The sequence below is a fragment of the Danio rerio genome, chromosome 25 (assembly GCF_049306965.1).
Source record: "Danio rerio strain Tuebingen ecotype United States chromosome 25, GRCz12tu, whole genome shotgun sequence".
Lineage (NCBI taxonomy): Eukaryota > Metazoa > Chordata > Actinopteri > Cypriniformes > Danionidae > Danio > Danio rerio.
The window spans coordinates 6,437,432-6,460,409 of NC_133200.1; the positions used below are offsets into that span (position 1 = coordinate 6,437,432).

General features: G+C 32.1%; 1 protein-coding gene across 1 annotated transcript; it reads left to right on the forward strand.

Annotated features, from left to right (window-relative positions):
• Nucleotides 1-1,763: 1,763 nt before the first annotated feature.
• Nucleotides 1,764-20,595, forward strand: c25h12orf75 (chromosome 25 C12orf75 homolog). Its single transcript, NM_001302783.1, has 5 exons — nucleotides 1,764-1,897; nucleotides 9,149-9,173; nucleotides 13,749-13,784; nucleotides 13,878-13,957; nucleotides 19,990-20,595. Exons 1-5 carry the CDS (start codon nucleotides 1,855-1,857, stop codon nucleotides 19,992-19,994), a joined length of 189 nt encoding a protein of 62 aa, NP_001289712.1. The 5' UTR covers nucleotides 1,764-1,854; the 3' UTR covers nucleotides 19,995-20,595.
• The last annotated feature ends 2,383 nt before the right edge of the window (nucleotides 20,596-22,978 follow it).

Genomic DNA, 22,978 nt, shown 5'->3' on the forward strand with positions numbered 1-22,978 from the left:
GGAACCCATGTAACGTCATGTGTGACGTAGGTTGGTAATTCATCTATTATAAATGAGCTGAAACTTTATTATCATGTTATGTTTCAACTGATTCTTCCATCTTACCTTCCATAATATAAAATCAAGTCATATATAGGTTCAGAGATGTTTTCAGTGCTCTTTAAGTGTGCCAACACACAACAATATTAAGAGGGGCGTGGTTAAGAATATTGTTGCAAACGCCGTCAAACTGACGTCATCAGAGAATAACTGCCAGTCCAAATGAGTAAGCAAATCACTATCAAAATTTCACCAGCAGGTCCTACTTTCCTGGAAATTGTGTTATTCCCATTTCTCACCACATGAATGCATTTTACGGAACAACTCTGATATTAGAATTAGAAATAAATCTATTTTTCTATCTACGTGGTTTAACAGAAATATAATTGGGATTCTCTCAATTTTTGATAAGTCCGGCAAGTTTTGTCTTATGAACAATTTATGTCTAATAATAATTTTCCATTACCTTTTAAAGAATTTAATGCTGTGCAAAAAGCAATTCCTTTAGGCCTAATTCAACTTATAAAACCTCATTTAATGTTTAATGAAAATGTTATTAAAGAACCAGAGCTGATATTAAATGGAATTAGTCTATTTGACAAAAAATTTAATAATAATTATATTCGACAAATTTTTCAAAATAAAAAATATGATGTTCCTAAAGGCAAATTTTTACTGGGCATCCTTCCTTGACACAACAGACTGGAAAAAGCCTGGCTATTACCTCATAAGTACTGCATTCCCAATAAAACAAAAGAGGTTAATTTCAAAATTCATCATAAAATATACCCAGTGAATGGTACTTTGGCAAAGTATTTGGAGATTGACAGTTCATGCACATTTTGTAAGAGTGAAGACAAAACGCTGATTCACATATTTTTTTCAATGTGAAAGCACAAAAACCTTTTGGAAAAGCTTATATCTCCATATAGGTAACTACATTGCTTCTTCCAGACTCTTTCATCTTCAAGATATCATTTGTTATTAAAAAGGTAAAACTGATAAATCAGAGAATTACATTATTCATTTTTTTATTTTGTATGGAAAATATTTTATTCACAAACAAAAAAAATTTTTTTGTTTTTTTTTGCCTTCTTTTTCACATTTTTTAATAGAAATTGATGTTTTAATTAAATCTCTTAGACTAGTTAATAATAAGAAAAAGATTCTTAGTTTTTTATGATAAATATTATGGAAATAGCATGGATACATAGTCCTCCTGTATTTGTGTTATGTATGTATATGTTTAAACTTATTTATTTATTTATTTATTTTCTTTTCTCTCTTTTGTTTCTCTTTTTATTTAATTTTTAAAGTTTATATTGTTTATCCTGATCTGTTATTATCATTGTGTTTTTTGTGTAAAATTGAATTTTGTATGTTTGTTATTGAAGTCAATAATAATAATAATAATAATAATAATAATAATAATAATAATAATAATAATAAAAATGAGTAAGCAAATGCTGACTTTAATTGTGGATTACCAAAAACAGTTTTTTATTTTCAGTGGACTAACTTGCACGGGTTTATTGTTCACAAAGAGATCGACAATGTGCGCAACTAAAATAAACATAGTACATTTTGATTATACACGAACTTAAACTAAAGTCCAATCACACCTCCGCCCCGTTTCCACAGCAGCCTGTCAGGGTGGAGGAAAAGCGCGGCGGTCATGTGAGGCTCGAGCATCTCTCTCTCTCTCTCTCTCTCTCTCTCTACAGAATGATAGAGGGAGCTCGTGAATCACATCATAGTCGTCCTCCCCTCATTCGTCCTCTCCAGCAGACACCGAAAAACTGCGTTCATGCCAAAATGGGATGTGGAAATTCCTCCGCCACGAGCACGACAGCCGGAGGTAAGTGAGCGGGAGCGTGTGCACGAGTCACTGACACGCGCGCCGCTCTTTATCAATGGAAGAGTGCGCGGGTGAAGTCAGACACCAGATTTAGCGCTCGGTTTGTCTTCAGACATTCGATTTCGGCTATTAAAAAGTCTCGTTTATTATAGCAGGAGGAAGGATGTGGAGGAATGTGGAGGTGAAGGATCTGACGCCTAATAAATCAGTCATGGAGATTCCGTCCCTCGCGTCTGATACGTATTTAGGTCAGATCTGCGCTTGTAGACTTAATGAGGAGAGAGCAGGAGAAAATGAAGACGAATCAAATGAGATCTGTTTAGCATGGAAATTGTTTCTCTCAGACTCGGCGTTGACAGGAGCGCTTTCGGGAGAAGAATCGGCTAATCATTTTTCTCTAAATAGATATTCTTCTCAGAGATCTTGAATATCGACTGTACACATTTGTAAAATTGAGGTTAATTCCAAGTCAGCAAATGTATGTAATAAAAGAGTGAACAGATGTTGTTTTGTTGTGTTTTTAAAGGTCACAGTTAATGTTAGCGCATCATCATAACCTTATTTTGTAGCCTACTTAAAATATTGCGTTCTTTGAACATAATTATAAAGGTTATCATTCAGCAAACATAAAAGATGTTGAGCGTGCTGTTACTTAGAACATTCTGTCAATATTTATGAGGACGTTCAAGTAGAACAGCGGCTAATGAGGACATTCTAAAAATGTTCTCACAATGTTTTCTCATATAAAAATGACATAACAGCATTCCTTTGAATGATGTTCTCTGATTTTTTTAGATGTTGTAAGAACAATATAAACATTAAGAATTATAAATAATTCTGAAATTGTTCTTAAGCGTAATCTCAACATTATACGAACGTTCAAGTACGAATTTTGAAAATGTTCTTGGAATGTTTCCTCTTAACATCAAAAAAAAAAAAAAAAAAAAAAAAATATATATATATATATATATATATATATATATATATTACAAATAACATCAAAAAGACATTCTGAATCAGTTGAGTCAAGAGATTTTCACTCGTTACTAGTGCAACGTTCAGAAATGATGATTTTCTCAGATGTTTTGAGAATATTCTGATATTAACAATTAAAGATGCTCTGAAAATGTGATTATTTGAATGTTGTCTCCTAAAGAGAAGTACAAACATCATATGTACATTCCAGACATGTCCATCGCAAAATAATTTCTCTTAATGCTATAAGAATGTTTATACAGACATTGCAAAAATGATCTCAGAATATTTTCCCTCAAATTTATATGCAGAATAAGAAGAATCGACTAATCGTTTTCCATTACTAGAGATTCCTCCTAGATCTAAACTCAGAGATCTTGAATATCGACTGTGCACATTTGTAAAATTGAGGTTGATTCTCAGTCAGCAAATGTATGTTCTAAAAGCGTGAACACATGTTGTTTTAACAGGTCACAGTTAATGTTAGCGCATCATTCTGACCTTATTTTGTAGCCAACTTAAAATATAGCATTCTTTGAACATTCAATAATTTATTTTCTATTCGGCTTAGTCCCTTTAATCTGGGGTCGCCACAGCAGAATGAACTGCCAACTTATCCAGCATATGTTTTATGTAGAGGATTTAGATTCAACATTCAGCAAACATAAAATATGTTGAGCGTACTGTTTATAAAAACATTCTGTCAATATTTATGAGGACGTTCAAGTAGAACAGCGGCTAATAAGGGCATTCTGAAAATGTTCTTACAATGTTTTCTCTCATACAAATTCTTGTGCGTAATCTCAATGTTAAGCAAACGTTCAAGTACGAATTATGAAAATGTTCTTGTAATGTTTTCTCTCAACATCATGAAAAATATATATATTTCAGTGCTTCAAACGTTCATGAAATCAAAAATACATCCTGAATCTGTTAAGCCAAGAGATTTTCACTCATTACAAATGCAACGTTCAGAAATGATGATTTTCTCAAGATGTTATGAGATCATTCATCAAGTAGTAACACTAAAAGATGCTCGGAATATGTGATTATTTGAATGTTGTCTCCTAAAGAGAAGTACAAACATCATATGTACATTCCAGACATGTCGATCTCAGAATAATTTCTCTTAATGCTATAAGAATGTTTATACAGACATTGCAAAAATGATCTCAGAATATTTTCCCTCAAATTTATATGCAGAATAAGAAGAATCGACTAATCGTTTTCCCTTACTAGAGATTCCTCCTAGATCTAAACTCAGAGATCTTGAATATCGAATGTGCACATTTGTAAAATTGAGGTTGATTCTCAGTCAGCAAATATATGTTCTAAAAGCGTGAACACATGTTGTTTTAACAGGTCACAGTTAATGTTAGCGCATCATTCTGACCTTATTTTGTAGCCAACTTAAAATATAGCATTCTTTGAACATTCAATAATTTATTTTCTATTCGGCTTAGTCCCTTTAATCTGGGGTCGCCACAGCAGAATGAACTGCCAACTTATCCAGCATATGTTTTATGTAGAGGATTTAGATTCAACATTCAGTAAACATAAAAATATGTTGAGCGTACTGTTTATAAAAACATTCTGTCAATATTTATGAGGACGTTCAAGTAGAACAGCGGCTAATGAGGACATTCTGAAAATGTTCTTACAATGTTTTCTCTCATACAAATTCTTATGCGTAATATCAATGTTAAGCGAATGTTCAAGTACGAATTTTGAAAATGTTCTTGTAATGTTTCCTCTCAACATCATAAAAAATATATATATTTCAGTGCTTCAAACGTTCATGAAATCAAAAATACATCCTGAATCTGTTGAGCCAGGAGATTTTCACTCATTATAAATGCAACGTTCAGAAATGATGATTTTCTCAAGATGTTATGAGATCATTCATCAAGTAGTAACACTTAAAGATGCTCGGAATATGTGATTATTTGAATGTTGTCTCCTAAAGAGAAGTACAGTACAAACATCTTATGGACATTCCAGACATGTCCATCTCAGAATAAGTTATCTTAATGCTATAAGAATGTTTATAAAGACATTGCAAAAATGTTCTCAGAATATTTTCCCTCAAATTTATATGCAGAATAAGAAGAATCGACTAATCGCTTTCCCTTACTAGAGAGTCCTCTCAGATCTAAACTCAGAAATCTTGAATATCGACTGTGCACATTCGTAAAATTTAGGTTGATTCCCAGTCAGCAAATGTATGTTCTAAAAGCGTGAACAGATGTTTTTTTTAAAAGGTCATAGTGAATGTTAGCGCATCATTCTAACCTTAATTTGTAGCCAACTTAAAATATAGCATTCTTTGAACATTTATTAATTTTCTTTTCGTCTTAGTCCCTTTATTAATCTGGGGTCACCACAGCAGAATGAACCGCCAACTTATCCAGCATATGTTTTATGTAGAGGATTTAGATTTAACATTCAGCAAACATAAAAGATTTTGAGGGTACTGTTTATAAGAACATTCTGTCAATATTTATGAGGACGTTCAAGTTGAACAGCGGCTAATGAGGACATTCTGAAAATGTTCTTACAATGTTTTCTCTAAAAAAATGATTTCATAACAACATTCTTTTGAATGATGTTCTCTGATTTTTATCGATGTTGTAAGAACATTCAGGTATAATAAACTAAAGGACATTCTGCAATTTTTCTCATGTGTAATCTCAATGTTATGCGAACTTTCAAGTACGAATTTTAAAAATGTTCTTGTTTCAGCAGAATGAAAAAAATAATAAATAATATATATAAATTTTTTAAATGTCTTTAACATAATTTTTTTACCTTTACTTGAAAGATCTTTGGGAAACCAAGAAAAAATGAGTGTTTTTTTGAGTGTACAGTATGTAATTTGTGTCTCTATTTCAGAAGAAACCAACTTCATGCTTAACTGAATTATACTTGAGTTAATAACAAGCGATATTTGAGTAATAATTGTCCATAAACAAGACTGATGGACGTCAGATATCAGATGTGAGAACAGCTGGAGATGATTCAGCCATCGCCATAGAAGCCGGCAAATGGATTTAAATGCGCATAGATTTCGAAAAAAGTGAATCTGATTCCATAATGCATCACTGGCTTCTCATTGCGATGCAGAAACAAGCTAAACAACGTGAAGTTGGGTTAAAAATAGAATTAGCCTTGAGTGTGAGAGAGAAAGTGATGAATGATTGACAGGCGAGGTGTCAAAGTGGCAACATCTAAATACCCAAACAGAGGAACTCGACCCACAAAAAGCACATTTTAATGCTCAGATAATGCTCATTTGGAGATTGTAGTTTCATATGCTGTTTTCAAGACCGCTGGTTTTTTTTTTGGATTTTCCCAAAATAGGATTTAGACCTATTTAAGGCCAAAAAACATGTTCATTTTCCCATTGCATAAACTGTAGTGTCAGCTCTTTTCTCAGAGTCAGAAAACTCCGCCTTTCAGAGTCTGCACTTCACTGATTGGTTAGAGGCACTACTGTTATGATTGGTCGGAAACCAAATGATCATTAGCATTTCTGAATATTTCTTTACTTGTAAACACAACAGTACTGATCACATCTGTTTTACTGTATCAGTTTGAGTCCTCATCCTTTGAAAGTTTCTTTGGAAAGAAGACTCCCGAAAAATCGAACTGTTCCAGGCCTCATCTACAACAGTGTTTGAGGGTCAAAATAGATGTTTGTGCGGGCTTTCAGTGAAGATTGCAGATTTCCATTATGCAAATGTGTTACGTTTGTGCAGGAAGTATGCTGGAATTGTTAATGACTTGAGCTTTCAACTGAACCACTCATGACGCTGAGTTCATCTTAAGTTGATCAACCAGTGGTAATAATCCATAACAGGCATTTGTCGGTTAATAATTCATTCTCTTATCATTTTCACATTAAAAAACAAACATTTATATATATACTTAATTCTCTTTTTAGGCTGATATAAACGATAATAGAAAAAATCTGCATATATCGGCTGATAACTAATTGTCTTATTGGGCCGTTATAGTCAATAATTTAAAAAAATCAGCATTTATCGGCCGATAAATAATTTTCTTACTGGGACGATATAAACGATAATATAAAAAATCTGCATATATCGGCCGATAACTAATTTTCTTACTGGGCCGATATAAACGATAGTATAAAAAATCTGCATATAATGGTCAATGACTAATTCTCTTATTGAGCCGATATAGTCAATAATATTGAAAATCAGCATATATCGGCCGAAAAAATAATAGTAAAATTTTGCATTTATCGGCTGATAACTATTTTTCTTATTAGGCCTATATAAATAACAATATAAAAAATCTGCATATATCAAACGATAACTAATTCTCCTACTGGGCGGATATAAACAATTATAATAAAAATCAGCATATATCGGCCGATAACTAATTCTCTTATTGGGCTGATATAAACAACGGTATTAAAAATCAGTATATGTATCGTCCGAAGACTAATTCTCTTAATGGGAAAATATAAACAATAATTTTAAAAATCAGCATGTAAACAGCCCGATAACTAACTGTCCTATTGGGCTTATGTAATCCATAATATTAAAAATCAGCACATATCCTCAGATAACTAATTATCTTATTGCTCCGATATTAACAATAACATAAAAAATCAGCATATATCGGCCGATAACTAATTTTCTCATTAGGCCGTTTTAAACAATTGTATTATTTACAAATCCGCATATATTGGCTGATAACTAATTCTCTTAATGGGCCGATATAAACAATATTATTAAAAATCAGCATATATCGACCGATAACTAATTTTCTTAATGGGATGACATAAACAATAATAATAAAAATCAGCAAATATTGACTGATAACTAATTCTCTTATTGGGCTGTTATAAACAATAATAATAATAATCTGTATATATTGACCGATAACTGATTCTCTTATTAGGCAGTTTTAAACAAACATATGAAAAAAATCTGCATATATCGGCCGATAACTAATTATTGTGCCGATATAAACAATAATATTAAAAATCAGCATTTATCAGCCAACTTTTTTATGCACATTTTCAAAATTTAGGCACATTTTGGCATTCCATCAAGCATTTTTTTAATGCGATAACCCAAAATGCTCATTAAATTAGGTGGATGCAAACATAGCTATTGACTTTATAAATAACAAGGACCTTAATTTGAGCTATAAATCTGAAAAAAAAAAGAAAATAAAGAAAAAGTCCCCTACACTCAAAACGTGACTTTTGCTGCTTGTTTAAATTGCTTGTTTAAAATGAGTTGAATCAACACAATTATTTTGTGTTGTTTTTGTTTTGTTTTTTTGTTGGGGAATTGTTTTATGTTCAGTTTGTAAAAACTACTACGTTAACTCAATCGATTTGTGTTGGGACAACATGATGTAATTGTGTGGAACCCAGCATTTTTAACAGTGTACATCTTGGATGACCTGAGAGTGATTAAATGAACAGCCAGTTTTTTATAAACATATGCTGCCGTTTCAAAATGAGAAGTCCACAACTGAGATATTAAAATTGTCTGTATATCAAAAACAACACATAACCAGGTTGCCTGGATACATTTCCTGACTAGATAAAACTGACATGGATTCTCAAATCAGAACAAAAACAAAAACAAACAAACAAAAAACACCCAGATTGTTCAAGTTCCACATGTACTCTGCAAGGACTGAGTCCTCAAAAAACAAAGAGCCTAAACAGAGTTTAGTGAGTGGAGTGATGGCTCCAGGCACTGAGACTGTGTAAGAGAAAAGCCAGATATTGAGAATCGCTACTGTGCTTTCTGTCTTTAAGGGTGAATAAAGAGACACTGCACAAATGAACATTTTTGAGCAAAGAACTGAACTGCAGACTGAATAAAACTCCTGCAAACATTACTCCTGTGACCTCGACAATCAGCAGCGAGAGAAAAAATGTGAGTCTATATGGTTGATTTCTCTCTGGACTCCCTATTCTACAGTTTTGCAGTAAAAGCTTTTCTAAAGTTAACTTACCGTGATTACATTGCGCAGATGCTTTTATCCAAAGTGACTTATAAGGGAGAATAAATAAAGCACTTCAAATCAACAGAGAGTAGCAATATATAAACGCAACACAGGCACACTGGGAAAATGTTCCCAGAGATACATTTTTGAGAACCGAGAAATAAGTGCTTGTGGGTAACCAATAAAATAACCAATAAAAGTGGGCTGATAACCAATGAAGCACTAATAAAAAACAAGTTTAATGTGGACTTAAATCTCATTTTTTGTCTTTTCCAGGTCCTGCAGAGGTGGCCAAAGATGTGTGAGTACTTTAATTTATAACATATCCAAACACACCATCTCCATCAATATGAGAATGAATGTCACGACTGCCTGTCCCCCTCTGACCGACAGAAGTTAATCATAATTACCATGAAATTTTTTTTAGAAATAGTTATTATTACACAAACATATTCACATACACAAACACATACATACACAAACACATACAATACCCATTCACATTTACATAATTGTAAAAAAAAAATTGTAATAATAATCATAATTAATACCAATTATTATTATTTATAATTAAATAATCACAATTATCACATTTACATAATCATCAGAAATTAATCATAATTATAATAATATTTAATAATAATTAATTATTAATAATAATTAAATAATTATTACAGTTACATAATTATAGAAATTAATAAAAATTAACAATAATCATAACAATTAATTATTGATCAAAATTAAATAATCATAATTATTACATTTACATAATAATTAGGAGTTAACCATAATTAATAATAACACTTAATAATAATTTATTATTGATTATAATTAAACAATTATAATTATTATAGTTACATAATTATTATAAATTAATCATAATTGATAATAATATTTAATAATAATTTATAATTAATCATAATTAAACAATCATAATTATTACAGTTACATAATTATTATAAATTAATTATAATTAATTATAATCATAAGTATTAACAATTAATTATTAATAACAATAAATAACCATAATTATCACATTTACATAATTATTAGCAATTAATCATAATTAATAATAAATAAATGATAATCATAATAAAATAATTATGAATATCACATTTACATAATCATTAGAAGTGGATAATGATTAAAATTAATTAATTAAACATGATTAAATAATCATAATTATTGCATTTACATAATTATTAGAAATTAATAAAAATTATTAACATACTAATAAACACACACACACACAAACTCACACAAACACATACAGTACACACTCACACATTTACCCAATTAGAAATAATCAATTAATAATCATAATTAAATACTCATAATTATCACATTTACATTATTATTATTAATAAGCATACAAAAACACAAACATATACAGCACACACACATTTACATATGCTCGCACACAGACACAATCTCTTACACACAAATACACATCCACACACTTACTGAAATATATATATATATATATATATATATATATATATATATATATATATATATATATATATATATATGTATTTATACACACACACACATATATACATATATACTCAGACAGTCTTGCACAAACACATACACATACACAGAAAAATAATGAGTGAAATACAAACACATGCACTAACATGCAAAAACAACACACAAACTCACAAGCACAAACACACAAAAAACTAACAAACAAATGCAAAAATCGACACACACGGCTTGTATTTGTGATTTGTGAGGACATTTCATAGGTTTCCATTGTTTTCACACTGTAACTTTGTTTACTATCACCATACACACTGTAAAAATGCTCGGTTTCACAAATTCTTCATATTGTCGCAACACAAAACGATTAAAAATCGTTATTACAAATTTAAGTGGATTGAACATAAACAATACAGTTGTCCCCAAAAAAACTTATGAATTGTGTTTTCAACTCATTTTAAAGTACAAGTGAAATGAAATCAAAACTAACCATATTGATTTTGTTTGCTCACACTGCTAGTTTTGTGGTGAACACTTATATCTGTGCATGCCACTAAGAAAAAAAACAATGTTTCGCCTTGTTATCTTTAATTGAAATCTGAAAATGCACTGTTTGTTTTCAGTTAAATTCCCTGATTAGGTCTGTCTGAGGTTTTGGGCATGGCTAACATACTTAACCACGCCCCTCCAACTGACAGCTTTAACATCAAGCATAAATGGTGAGGAGGAGGAGTCTGTTAGATTGTAATAACTCTCCCCAACCCCCTTTCCAGACCTTTACGAATGAAATGCCTACTTTACTACATCCAATCAGCTCGCAGCAGAAAAAAACAAGCCCCGCCCACTTTCTCATTTAATAATCCGTTTCTCTAGGAACTGGGTCACAATACGAGGAAAAAAATGGTCGCAGCTTCCGGTTCAAGCAGACTTTAAATAAGTTTAAACAAACTTAAACATAATTTAGACAAGCAGCAAAGGTAAAAAATCTTAAAAGTGCACCAACACAGCCCCTAAACCCAAATCTCATACTGTGAGACACTGTGCATTTTTACTTTCTGAAAAAAAAAAAACCTCATTCTTTATTATTTATAAGCCTGTTGAAAAATAATAAGTCACCTTCTTCTTGTAAAACCTATACACAGAGATGTATAGTAACTAAGTAGAACTACTTTACTACTGTACTTAAGTACTAAAAGGCTGTATCTGTACTCTACTGAAGTATTTTTTTTCTCCTACTTCCACTTTTACTTCAGTACATATTTTCGATGAGTTTAATACTTTTACTCGGATAGATTTTTTATGTGCTGCATTGTTACTCGTTACTAGGGGTGTCAAAATTATTGATATCGATTCAGTAATAGATCATAAGCGCAAATAATTAATCTCCTAAGCGCAATGTCGCAGTAGAATTCTATGGCGAAGGAGGTGAGGTCCAGTAAATAACGCTACGGAGAAATGCTGTAAAACTCCATCTTTACCTCTCTCTCTCTCACTTTGGACATTTGACCCGCTGGCTTGTTGGTGAGGTAACTTTTCCTCTCCTCTCGGCTGTTAAAGCGATACTTGTGGATCCTGACATGAGCGTGCCTGAGGTGCGAGTTTTCTCCACTGTGTCTATTATGGATTACCTGTGATAACCGAGTATTATGCGCATACAGACTGTAACCGAAGCTGTTCTTCCCGCCATCGGTGAACAGCGCTTTCATTTCTAAAGCCGATCGCAGCCCTTTCTGTTGAGCAGGTGAAGACAGTAACCAATCATAGGGGTGTAAGACCTCGCCTGTCAGGGCTCAAAAAGCAAGTGGGATAATATTGACATTAGTTTATTTGCTGTAAATGCTCATGCTGTCTTCTGTGCATGTGTTGGTGTTTTGTTTGATACATTCAGTTTTCTTTGAGCAGGTCAAATTAAAGGTACAGTTCATATATCTTACTGCTGTATTAAAGAACAAAATTGTATTACAAATAATATATAAATATAAATATATTTGTAGATTTTAATTTAAAAAAAAAAAATCGAGCATCGAGATATCGAATTGGACCAAATCGATGACATAATAATCGTAACCGAACCAAACTGTGAGACCAGTGTAGATTCACACTCGTTACAATTATAAACCTTTTTCTTGGCTGCTGCATGGAGGGTGCCACAGTGACCAGCGTCTTCTGGTAGAATGTTAAGAACTTCCGTTTACAACTGATAATTTGCAACCCCCAAAAATGGGTTTCAATAGCGCTTTGAGTGGATTACGGAGTGTTTTTGTGAAACACAACTTTGAAAGGTGTGTGTTAAAGCTGTCATAATCTGTCAGATCTGTGGTTTAAGCGTGAGAGAAAAACAGTATCGTAAGCCATGTTTCTTTTCGTTCTGCTTAATCACGTGCCCAAAATAGATGTTTAAAACAAACAAAACAATATGATGTCTTTTGACTGCTTTCTTTAATAACTACATTACACAATACTTGTCTATTTACTTTCAGCACTCGAGTAGAACATTTTGAAATAAACTACTTGCATTACTCAAATACTAAAAATGTTGAATACTTTAGTGCTTCCACTTAAGTATGGTGCTTAAAGAGCACTTCAACTTCCACTCAAGTCACTTTTTGATACAGCACTTGTACTTTTACTTAAGTCTGGGTTTCTAGTACTTTATACATCCCTGGTCATACCCATGTCACTCTATACATGTTTGTGTCCTGATATGTCGCACACACTCACATGCACGAACACATGACTCAATCAATCGCCCTAATCCAGCAAAGCACTCTGCAGCCTCTGTGGTCTCGATGAGCCCCCGAGGGCCCAAACAAAAACTAGCCAATCAAAAACCATCTCCCCCTTCAGCAGAAGCAGATGACAGGCGACCCGCACCGGAAAAACGCCTCAGTGTGTTTATTTATGCAGATCTAGACTTCTGTTGGCCATCATGAAAGAGTGGAGCTGAATACATGCTCAGTGTGGAACATTCAATGATTTTCCACACTCAAATAACACGCTGTCACACACTTCAGCATATTTTTTTTACGAGATAGATACTAGTATTCAGTTTAAAGTGACATTTAAAGGCTTAATAGGTTAATTAGGCAGGTTAGGGTAATTAGGCAAGTCGTTGTATAACAGTGTTTTGTTCTGTAGACAATTGAAAACAAATATTACTATAATATTGACCTTAAAATGGTTTTAAAAAAATTAAAACTGCTTTTATTTCAGCTGAAATAAAACAAATAAAACTTTCTCCAGAGGAAAAAAATATTATAGGAAATTTTGACCATGAAAATAAATCAGTAGAGTAAAAAAAAAAGAAAGAAATACACAAAAAAAAGAGCATAAACTGTTATTTGAGGGACTTGTGTCAATCAGAGACACTCTTCATCTTGTCTTTCTGCAGGACGGAAGAGCCTTCGCCGGACGACGAGAAGCGGAGGTTAGCCAGAGCTGTATAATTATGAATATGATAATGATGTGCATGTGGACAGTGAAAATGATGATAACGAGGAGCTGAATGTGTTTTGAGCAGGAACTACGGTGGAGTGTATGTGGGTCTTCCTGCTGATCTGACTGCAGTCGCTGCCAGTCAGTCCAAATCAACACGCAAAGGTGAACTACACATGCACAGATTAATAACAAAAGAGCAGCACGGATGGTGTACGCTGTGTTTGTTTTTGTTTTTTTGTGCTTTTTTATCAGCCTAAATGGTTATACAATAAGCTAAGTATCATAATTATAATAATTCAATATTTTAATGATATTATTTAAAGTTGAATCTAAAGTATATATATATATACCCATTTTTACTTAATAATTACATAATATATAACTTTTTTGTGTGTTGTGCTATAATTGAATAAATTATTTAATATTATAGTTATTATACAATTGAATACATTATTTAATATTAATAGTATATATATATATATATATATATATATATATATATATATATATATATATATATATATATATATATATATATATATAGACACACACACTACACATTTTTAGTAAAATATGAAATTGGTTGGTATTATAATTTGGTATTATAATATTATAAATTGGTTGGTAATTTTTGGTATTATGTCTGGCACTTGTCATTATGTATTACTTTATTTTTGTAACAAATGTTATTTTATTGAATTATAGCATATTCCAAAATATACACACAAAAAGGTAATACATAATGACAAGTGCCAAACATAATGCCAAAAATGTTTTCATATTTTACTACAAATGTGTATATAAAAATATATTCACCAGGCGCGCAATTCTCCTCAAAGGGAAACATGTGTCCCCTCTATCACCTGAACACTGGATTAAAGAGGTTCTACATTGCATCTGTCTTGAGAAACTGATATATGGTTTTAAAGGATCACTGAACTCCTTTAACAAAGTCCCATACTGTCCGTCATTGAGAACCTTAACATTTCAGGACCTGCTGTCTAGAATTTCAAAAGGGAGAAAGAGAGACTTTTAGTATTTACTTTACCTTTTCTTCTTTCATATTTACCCAAATATTTATTATACTTTTTTATTTTTTTTTTCTTATTTATTATTTAGTTTATAATTTTTTAAATTGGCTTATTATTTATTTATCTGTGTTTTGATTCATCTTTGTGTACTTACTGAAGGCCTCAGAAAATGTGGGTTGGAAGATGGGAGGGATGGTGCATAGAAGGGGCTAGAAAAATTTTGATTTAGAAGTTTTACAGTTTTCTTGGTTTTGCTGCTATATATTTCATGTCATCTCTTTGCTGATAGGACATCTTTTTTTCATATACATTTAGAAGCTTGTATATTATCTGGAAAAAAAGCAAAAAGAAAATTATATATATATATATATATATATATATATATATATATATATATATATATATATATATATATATATATATATATATATGTATGTGTGTGTATATAAATTAATTATATATATAATTAATATATATAAATATTTATATATATATAAATTAATATTTATATATATCATTCATATCAATTATAGCACAACACACAAAAAATGATATATTATGCAATTAGTAAGTAAAAATATGTGTAAGTATATATAACTTTAGATTATATATGCACTTTATATTATTTATATATATATATATATATATATATATATATATATATATATATATATATACATAAATATATATATATATATATATATATATATATATATATATATATATATATATATATATATATATATATATATATATACAGCCATATCACACTGCTACGAGTACGAGAATATAAATATTTAAAAATGGGCACTATCCTTGTAAATAAACTGCATAGTTGCATTCGTAAAAACTGCATTCTCGACTAAATTAGCCTCAAGAGTACATTATGTTGCCTAACAGCAGGAATATTTGTCAAACTGTAGTGTCTCTCTGCTTATATATGGGCGGAGTAATACACAAAGGTGAAGAGGCCTTTGTGTGCTGTTACTAGCAAAATATCTCACGGGTATTAGCCAATCAGATTCAAGAACCAGACAGAACTGTTGTATAAATAAATAAATAATAAAATCAGAATTATTAGCCCTCCTTGGATTTTTTTTCTTATTTTAATATTTCCCAAATTATGTTGAACAGAGCAAGGTCATTTTCACAGTATGTCTGATAATATTTTTTTTCTTCTGGGGAAAGTCTTATTTGTTTTATTTCAGCTAGAAAAAAACATTTTAAGGTCAAAATTATTAGCCCACTATGGTTATACAATAACTTGCCTAATTACCCTAACCAGCCTAGTTAACCTAATTAACCTAGTTAAGTTTTTAAATGTCACTTTAAGCTGTATAGAAGTGTCCTGAAAAATATCTAGTAAACTATTATATACTGTCATCATGACAAAGATAAATTAAATCAGTTATTAGAAATGAGTTATTACAACTATTATGTTTAGAAATGTGTTGAAAAACATCTCTCTGTAAACAGAAATTGGGGAAAAATATAAACAGGGGGACTAATTATTCTGACTTCAACCGTTTATATTCACTTACTACGTACAATTGTTACATATTTAGATATTTTACTTATATAAATTTGTACATTTTGTCAATAAATAAATAAATAGAGTTTATGATATACATTGTAATCTTACTATTGTAATTAATATCTATTATTTTTATATATATATATATACATATATATATATATATATATATATATATATATATATATATATATATATATATATATATATATATATATATATATATATAAGTATCTATTATCTTTCGATTTAACTTGATTTAAATAGTATAAATGTTTCCTGGTGGAAAGGTCGACATCCCTAATCAACCGCTGTATAATCCCAGTCTTCAGAAGCTCTGCTCTGATGAATAGAGTGCAAATAAAGTCATTATTTCTCTGAAAAGACATTGGCTTCTCTATATGCCATTATTCAGCCATATACATTAACAGACAACAGCGTATAACAACTAATATGTGCAAATTACCCTTCAGGTTATAATGCGTGTTCGAGAAAAAAGGATGATAAAAAAAAATCTCACGACAATGCGGTCGTGATGAAGGGCTGTAATGGCTTGACTGATTACCCATAATAACCCTGTGTTTGCCAGAGCAACAGACTGCGGTATTACATTTAGATTACACAGCACAACATTACCGCACGACTCCAGAGAGAGAGACTTCACGCTGGATCACATCATTACCGTGAAAAAAAAACGGATCTGAAGGGTCTCGGAGTGTCTATAAAAGCAAATCAGCGCATTTATCAGTGTTCTTAAAAAGACGGCGCACAAAAAAAATCTGATTTGCTGTTCATTTACCCACCATCAGGTCATCTAAGATGTAGGTGACTTTTTTTTTTCTTTAGCAGCGCATTAAAGATCATTTGGAGCTGAAATCGTAGTAAAATCCATGGTAAAATCAGTGGCACGTTGTGAGTAAAAAACACACACAAACAGGCCAAACTAAATGAATATATGTCTCGTTATACATCTTACAAAGTAAAACTATTATTGTGTCCAAAAAACAGCATTTACAACATTCTGTAATGAAAAAAATCTTGTTTAGCATGTCGCTATAATGAATTAGCATTTCTTTAGCATGTTTTAGTACATAGCTAACATGTTTTACTATGTTAATGTTAACACTTTGTTATTGTTAACATGAATGAGCATTTTGTTTTAACATGTTGCTAACTTTTAATATGCTGCTCTCATGAATAAGCATTTTGCTAGCATGTTTTAATACATAGCTAACATGTTTTACTGTTAATGTTAGCATTATGCTATTCTTAACACCAATAACCATGTTGTTTTAACATACTGCTAACATGTTTTAAAATGTTGCTAGCTTTTAGTTTGTTTCTATAATGAATTGGCATTTTGCTAGCATATTTAGTATATGGCTAACATGTTTTACTATACGTTATTGTTAACACTATGCTATTGTTAACATGATTAAGCATATTGCTAACATGTTAAAACATGTTGCGAACTTATAATATGCAGCTATAATTATTTAGCATTTTGCTATCACGTTTAAGTACATGGCTATAATGTGTTACTATGTTATTGTTAACATAAATAAGCATTTGTTTGAACATATTGCTAACATGTTGCTAACTTTTAATATGCTGCTATAATTAATTAGCATTTCTTTAGCATGTTCTGGTAGATTGCTCACATGTTTTACTATAAGTTAATGCTAACACTATGCTATTGTTAACATGAATGAACATGTTGTTTTAACATTTTGTCAAGATGTTTCAACAAATTGCTACCTTTTAGTATGTTGCTATAATGAATTAGCATTTTGTTAGTGTTGGAAATTACAGAACCCAGGCCAGGAGACTTGTTTCAAGCTAGCATGTTTTAGAACATGGCTAACATGTTTTACAATGTTAATGTAAAACTATGCTATTGTTAACACATTGCTAACATGTTTTGACATGTTGCCAACTGTTAATGTGCTGCTAAAATTAATTAGCATTTCTTTAGCACATGGCTCACGTGTTTTACTATATGATAATGTTAGCACTATGCTATTGTGTACATGAATGAGCATGTTTTTTTAACATTTTGCTAACATGTTGTAACCTGTTGCTAACTTTTTGTACGTTGCTATAATAAATTAGCATTTTTGCAAGCATGTTTTAGTACATGGCTAACATTCATTCATTTTCTTTTCGGCTTAGTCCCTTTATTAATCTGGGGTCGCCACAGTGGAATTAACACACATGGCTAACATGTTTTACTAGGTTTATGTAAACACAATGTTATTGTTAACACGAATGAGCATATTGTTCTAACATGTTGCTAACTTTTAATGTGCTGCTAAAATTAATTAGCATTTCTTTAGCTTGCTTTACTATGTTCATTTTAACACTATGCTATTGTTAACATGAATGAGCATGTTGTTTTAATATATTGCTAGCTCTTCATATGTTGCTATAATTAACATTTCGCATTATTACATGGCTAACATGTTTTACTATGTCATTGTTAACACGAATGACCATCTTGTTTTAACATTATGCTAAAATGTTTTATAATGTTTTTAATGATGTTTTAACTTTTAATACGATGCTATGATTAATTAGTATTTCATTAGCATGTTTTAGTACTTGGTTTTAGTACTTTAGTACGTGTTTTATCAAGTTAACATTGACATTGCTGACATGTTGCTAACCTTAGGTTGCTTAAACATTTTAATGTTGTGCTATTTTGCTTAGCATTTTGTTGACAAATTATTATTTTGCTAATAGTGCGTCACATTCAGTATTCTAAAGTCTCATAAATAATGTTTAGCATGTTTATGGTCACACTTCATTGTAGCATGACCTGTATTTAATCTAGCAACTAGATTTCAAATCAAAGACACGTGTACAAACGTGGTTTGCATATTAATGCAGCGATGTCTTTTTCTGAAAAAGAAACACTTACTATACCATATTTGTAGTACACAATGTAGATTTAACATTACTAGCATGAACTAACATGTGTGTGTTTGAAGATTTAGCATGCTGCTAACATGTTTTAGGGCATGGTTAATGTGATTTACCATGTTAATGACATGCTAACACAAATTAGCATAACACATTGCTAACTTTTAATATGTTGCTAACACATTTATCAGTTATAGTTTAGGGCTATTTGGCTTAATATTTTGTCAGCAATTTAGCATTTTGCTAATGTTTAAAGTCATCTTCAGTGACTTCAATACTTCCCCAATTAATATAGCAGCAAAACTCTTCCATTTATTGTGTATTTTTTCCATATTGCTGATTGATGCTCTTATTTACCTTGCTAGTCAACAGATGTTTATTGCAGACCTTCAGATAAAACAACATAGAACAGACCGTCAGCTTATTTTATTGTGAGTGTTTGTGAACAGCAGGTGCATGTTGAGCAGATTTTCTGATAAGAGTCCCGTCCGCAAAAAGTCTGTGTTGTGTGTGTGTGTGTGTGTGTGCGTGACCCGTCACCTTCTTCCTAATAACTTAGTTAAAGCTCTCCAGAGAAGACAGGCACACTCTTTATTACACAAGTCTTTCAATCAGCACCGTCTGCTGAAACTCAAACCAAATGTAAATGTCAAGATTGCTCATGTTGGATAATAAACACCAACAGTTTTCTTCTTCTTCTTCTTCAGAGTGAAAGCAGATCAAAGCTACAAATATCAGATGGGATATACAACAGATATTCAAGGATGGAGCTGTTTAAACAGGATGACATCATCATGACATCATACAGAGGGATTCTGTTTGGAACACTGAGCATTATTGTGACTGTGAATGTAGGCACTGTTGCCGTGGTAACCGATGACCTCTCACTTCTCCGGGATTCACCACGGCAGGGCATTTCCCAAAATCTGGAGACGCGATCAACTGTACATCTCTGCAATAACAGACTATTCTCTGCTTTTTTTTTCTTAGAGGAATATGTTAGAATGCTGTATTTTACATGTGTACGTATTGGGGTGGAATAACAATGTGGTCAAAATGTTTAGCACTAACATGACTAGCGATGTTGAGGTGACTACTATATGGAAATACGATGTGAATATAGACTAGTTTTCTTATACACTTTGATAGTCGCATCACTGTTGCAGTTAACACACGCGTATTAGCATTTACTAATGCAAGAGTTCTTATATTTATTCTATTTCAGGCTGAAGACCTGCGATTGTACGATTAACATTTTTAGTGGTTCATGTCAATTCTGTATATGATATTAAAAAGTATGAGATTTTACGAAATTGAATCTGGAAAAATGGTCTATTTGCATCTACATTCACAAAAAAGCCATAGTTTACTTGGGTATTACGACTTCTGAGGATCGATAATTGCGTAGACGCTTGGTATACTCACTTGTTTTGCTGATCAAACTTTCCTAATGTAACTGTAAACCAAATGTTTTTGTTTTTTAAAGGGGTGGTCCACTATGATATCATATTTTAAACTTTAGCTGATGTGTAATGTAGCTGTGTGAACATAAACAGCATCTCTGAATGTAAAAAGTTGTAAGTTCAATGCAATGGGAGACCTTGGTTTTTACAGAGTTAGCTTAGCAAAGCCTACAATGAATGGATTTTGGGGACTACAAAGAATACTTCCGCCCCCTGTGAGAACACAAGTTCGTTTACTGCGCATACAAACTGCGCAGGTAAGAGCCGTGGCCAGAGGCGATGTAACGTTATAGTAGAGATGAAGCTAAAAATGCGTCTAAACACTGCAGTTTCCACAGAGCTTCGTCTGTTTTTGTATTTGGGCTTCCAAAGGACACGACACAAAGACAGAAGTGCTCACAGTTCAATATTAATTATGTTCCAGAGAATTATAAAATACATAGCAAGCATGATTTGACAAAACAGCTTCCAGAATCTCTCCCAGTTCAGTGCTGGATTCGGCTAAAATCTCCTCAAAGCAGAAGCTGTAAGCTACAACCTGTAAGTGTTTTTATTTTTTAAAATTGATCATGACATGTCGGCGCAATAGCCTAGTGGTTAGTGCGTCGACATATGGTGCAATAGCACATCAAATTCGAATCCCGGCATGAGGACATTTCCCTACCCTACCCCCTTCTCTCTCTCTCTCCAACTTCGCTTCCTGTCTAAATACTGTCCTATCTAATAAAGGCAAAAAGACCAAAAAAAAATTATCATAACATATACAGTGTCTAGCGTTAACGATATGCTGTAGCAACGATGTAAACAATGTGAAATGCTACTTTGTGGGTAAACGATTTAGCTACAATTTCATATTAATCAGTCAAACTGCTGTAAACACACAATACACCAGCACGTTCGTGTATTTTATGTGTGTGCGCACAGGACTGCATTGATTGTCTTCAGGCAGCTTTTCCATGCGTTTCACGTCTCAGATAATGAACACGCAAAAGATATGTGGATGATTCATATTGCATATTCCGGATACATATGAAAGCCGTCGTGTAACGCACAGAGTTAAAAAAAAATACAGGTTAGCTTACCTGACTAGTGTGGCAGCAGAATAATAAATCAAGGCTCACACAGGTCGCATCCCACATCTTGTGCTTTATTCTTCTGTCACGATATATTACAGAAAATAACTTAATCCAAGCATCAGAGAAAAAGAAAAAAAAAATCCTGTGCGCATGCGCTTGTTACAGAAAGTTCACACATTCATTCACACACACACACACACACACACACACACACACACAGCAGCAACTGTGAGACAATTTTGTGAGAGTTTTTCAAAGACGACAAGTCAACTGAATGATGTCTCAATGAAATGTTCAGATAAAATGATTAAACAACACGGGCGTCGCTTTAGCCCTCCTATTTTTCTATTCAACCCCCTTAAAATATGATCATATCACCCCAATTTTATCCTCCTTACACTGGCTGCCTGTTAAGTTTGGTATTGAATTTAAAATATTGCTTCTTACCTATAAAGCTTCAAATAATCTAGCTCCTGTTTATCTAACCAACCTTCTGTCTCGCTACAAACCAACTCGCTCTTTAAGATCTCTAAACTCAGGGCTTCTGGTATACCTAGAATAGCAAAGTCGAGTAAAGGAGGTCGAGCCTTCTCATTTATGGCTCCTAAACTTTGGAATAGCCTTCCTGATAATGTCCGAGGCTCAGACACACTCTCCCAATTCAAAACTAGATTAAAGACCTATCTGTTTAGTAAAGCATACACTCAGTGCATCACTTAGCGGATTTCCACACAGGTTTCTGCATCATGTTTATTTAGACTGTGAACAGAAGCTACGCTAATTAAAGTGTGCTTAGCTTTTGTTTTCCTCATTTTAAATATACTGTTTGTTAACAACATACAATACTTGAAACGGCTGTCTAGAAATGTGATTTTTTTGTACAATATTAAAATAAATAAATATATTTTTAAATAGGGTTGTTTTACAAGTCCCTGTAGAGTTAAACAGTTGGGTTTTACCACAGCTTAATATACTCAGCCAATCTCTGGGTCTGCTGGGGCACTATTAGCTAAGCATAAATCATTGAAAAGGATTAGACTATTAGCATCTTGCTGTAAATTGAACACATTTGTTGAAATAGTTTTCCTTTTTCAAATGGATAGTTGTCATAAAACTGTCATTTACTCAACCTTTACTTGTTCCAAACCGCTTTGTCT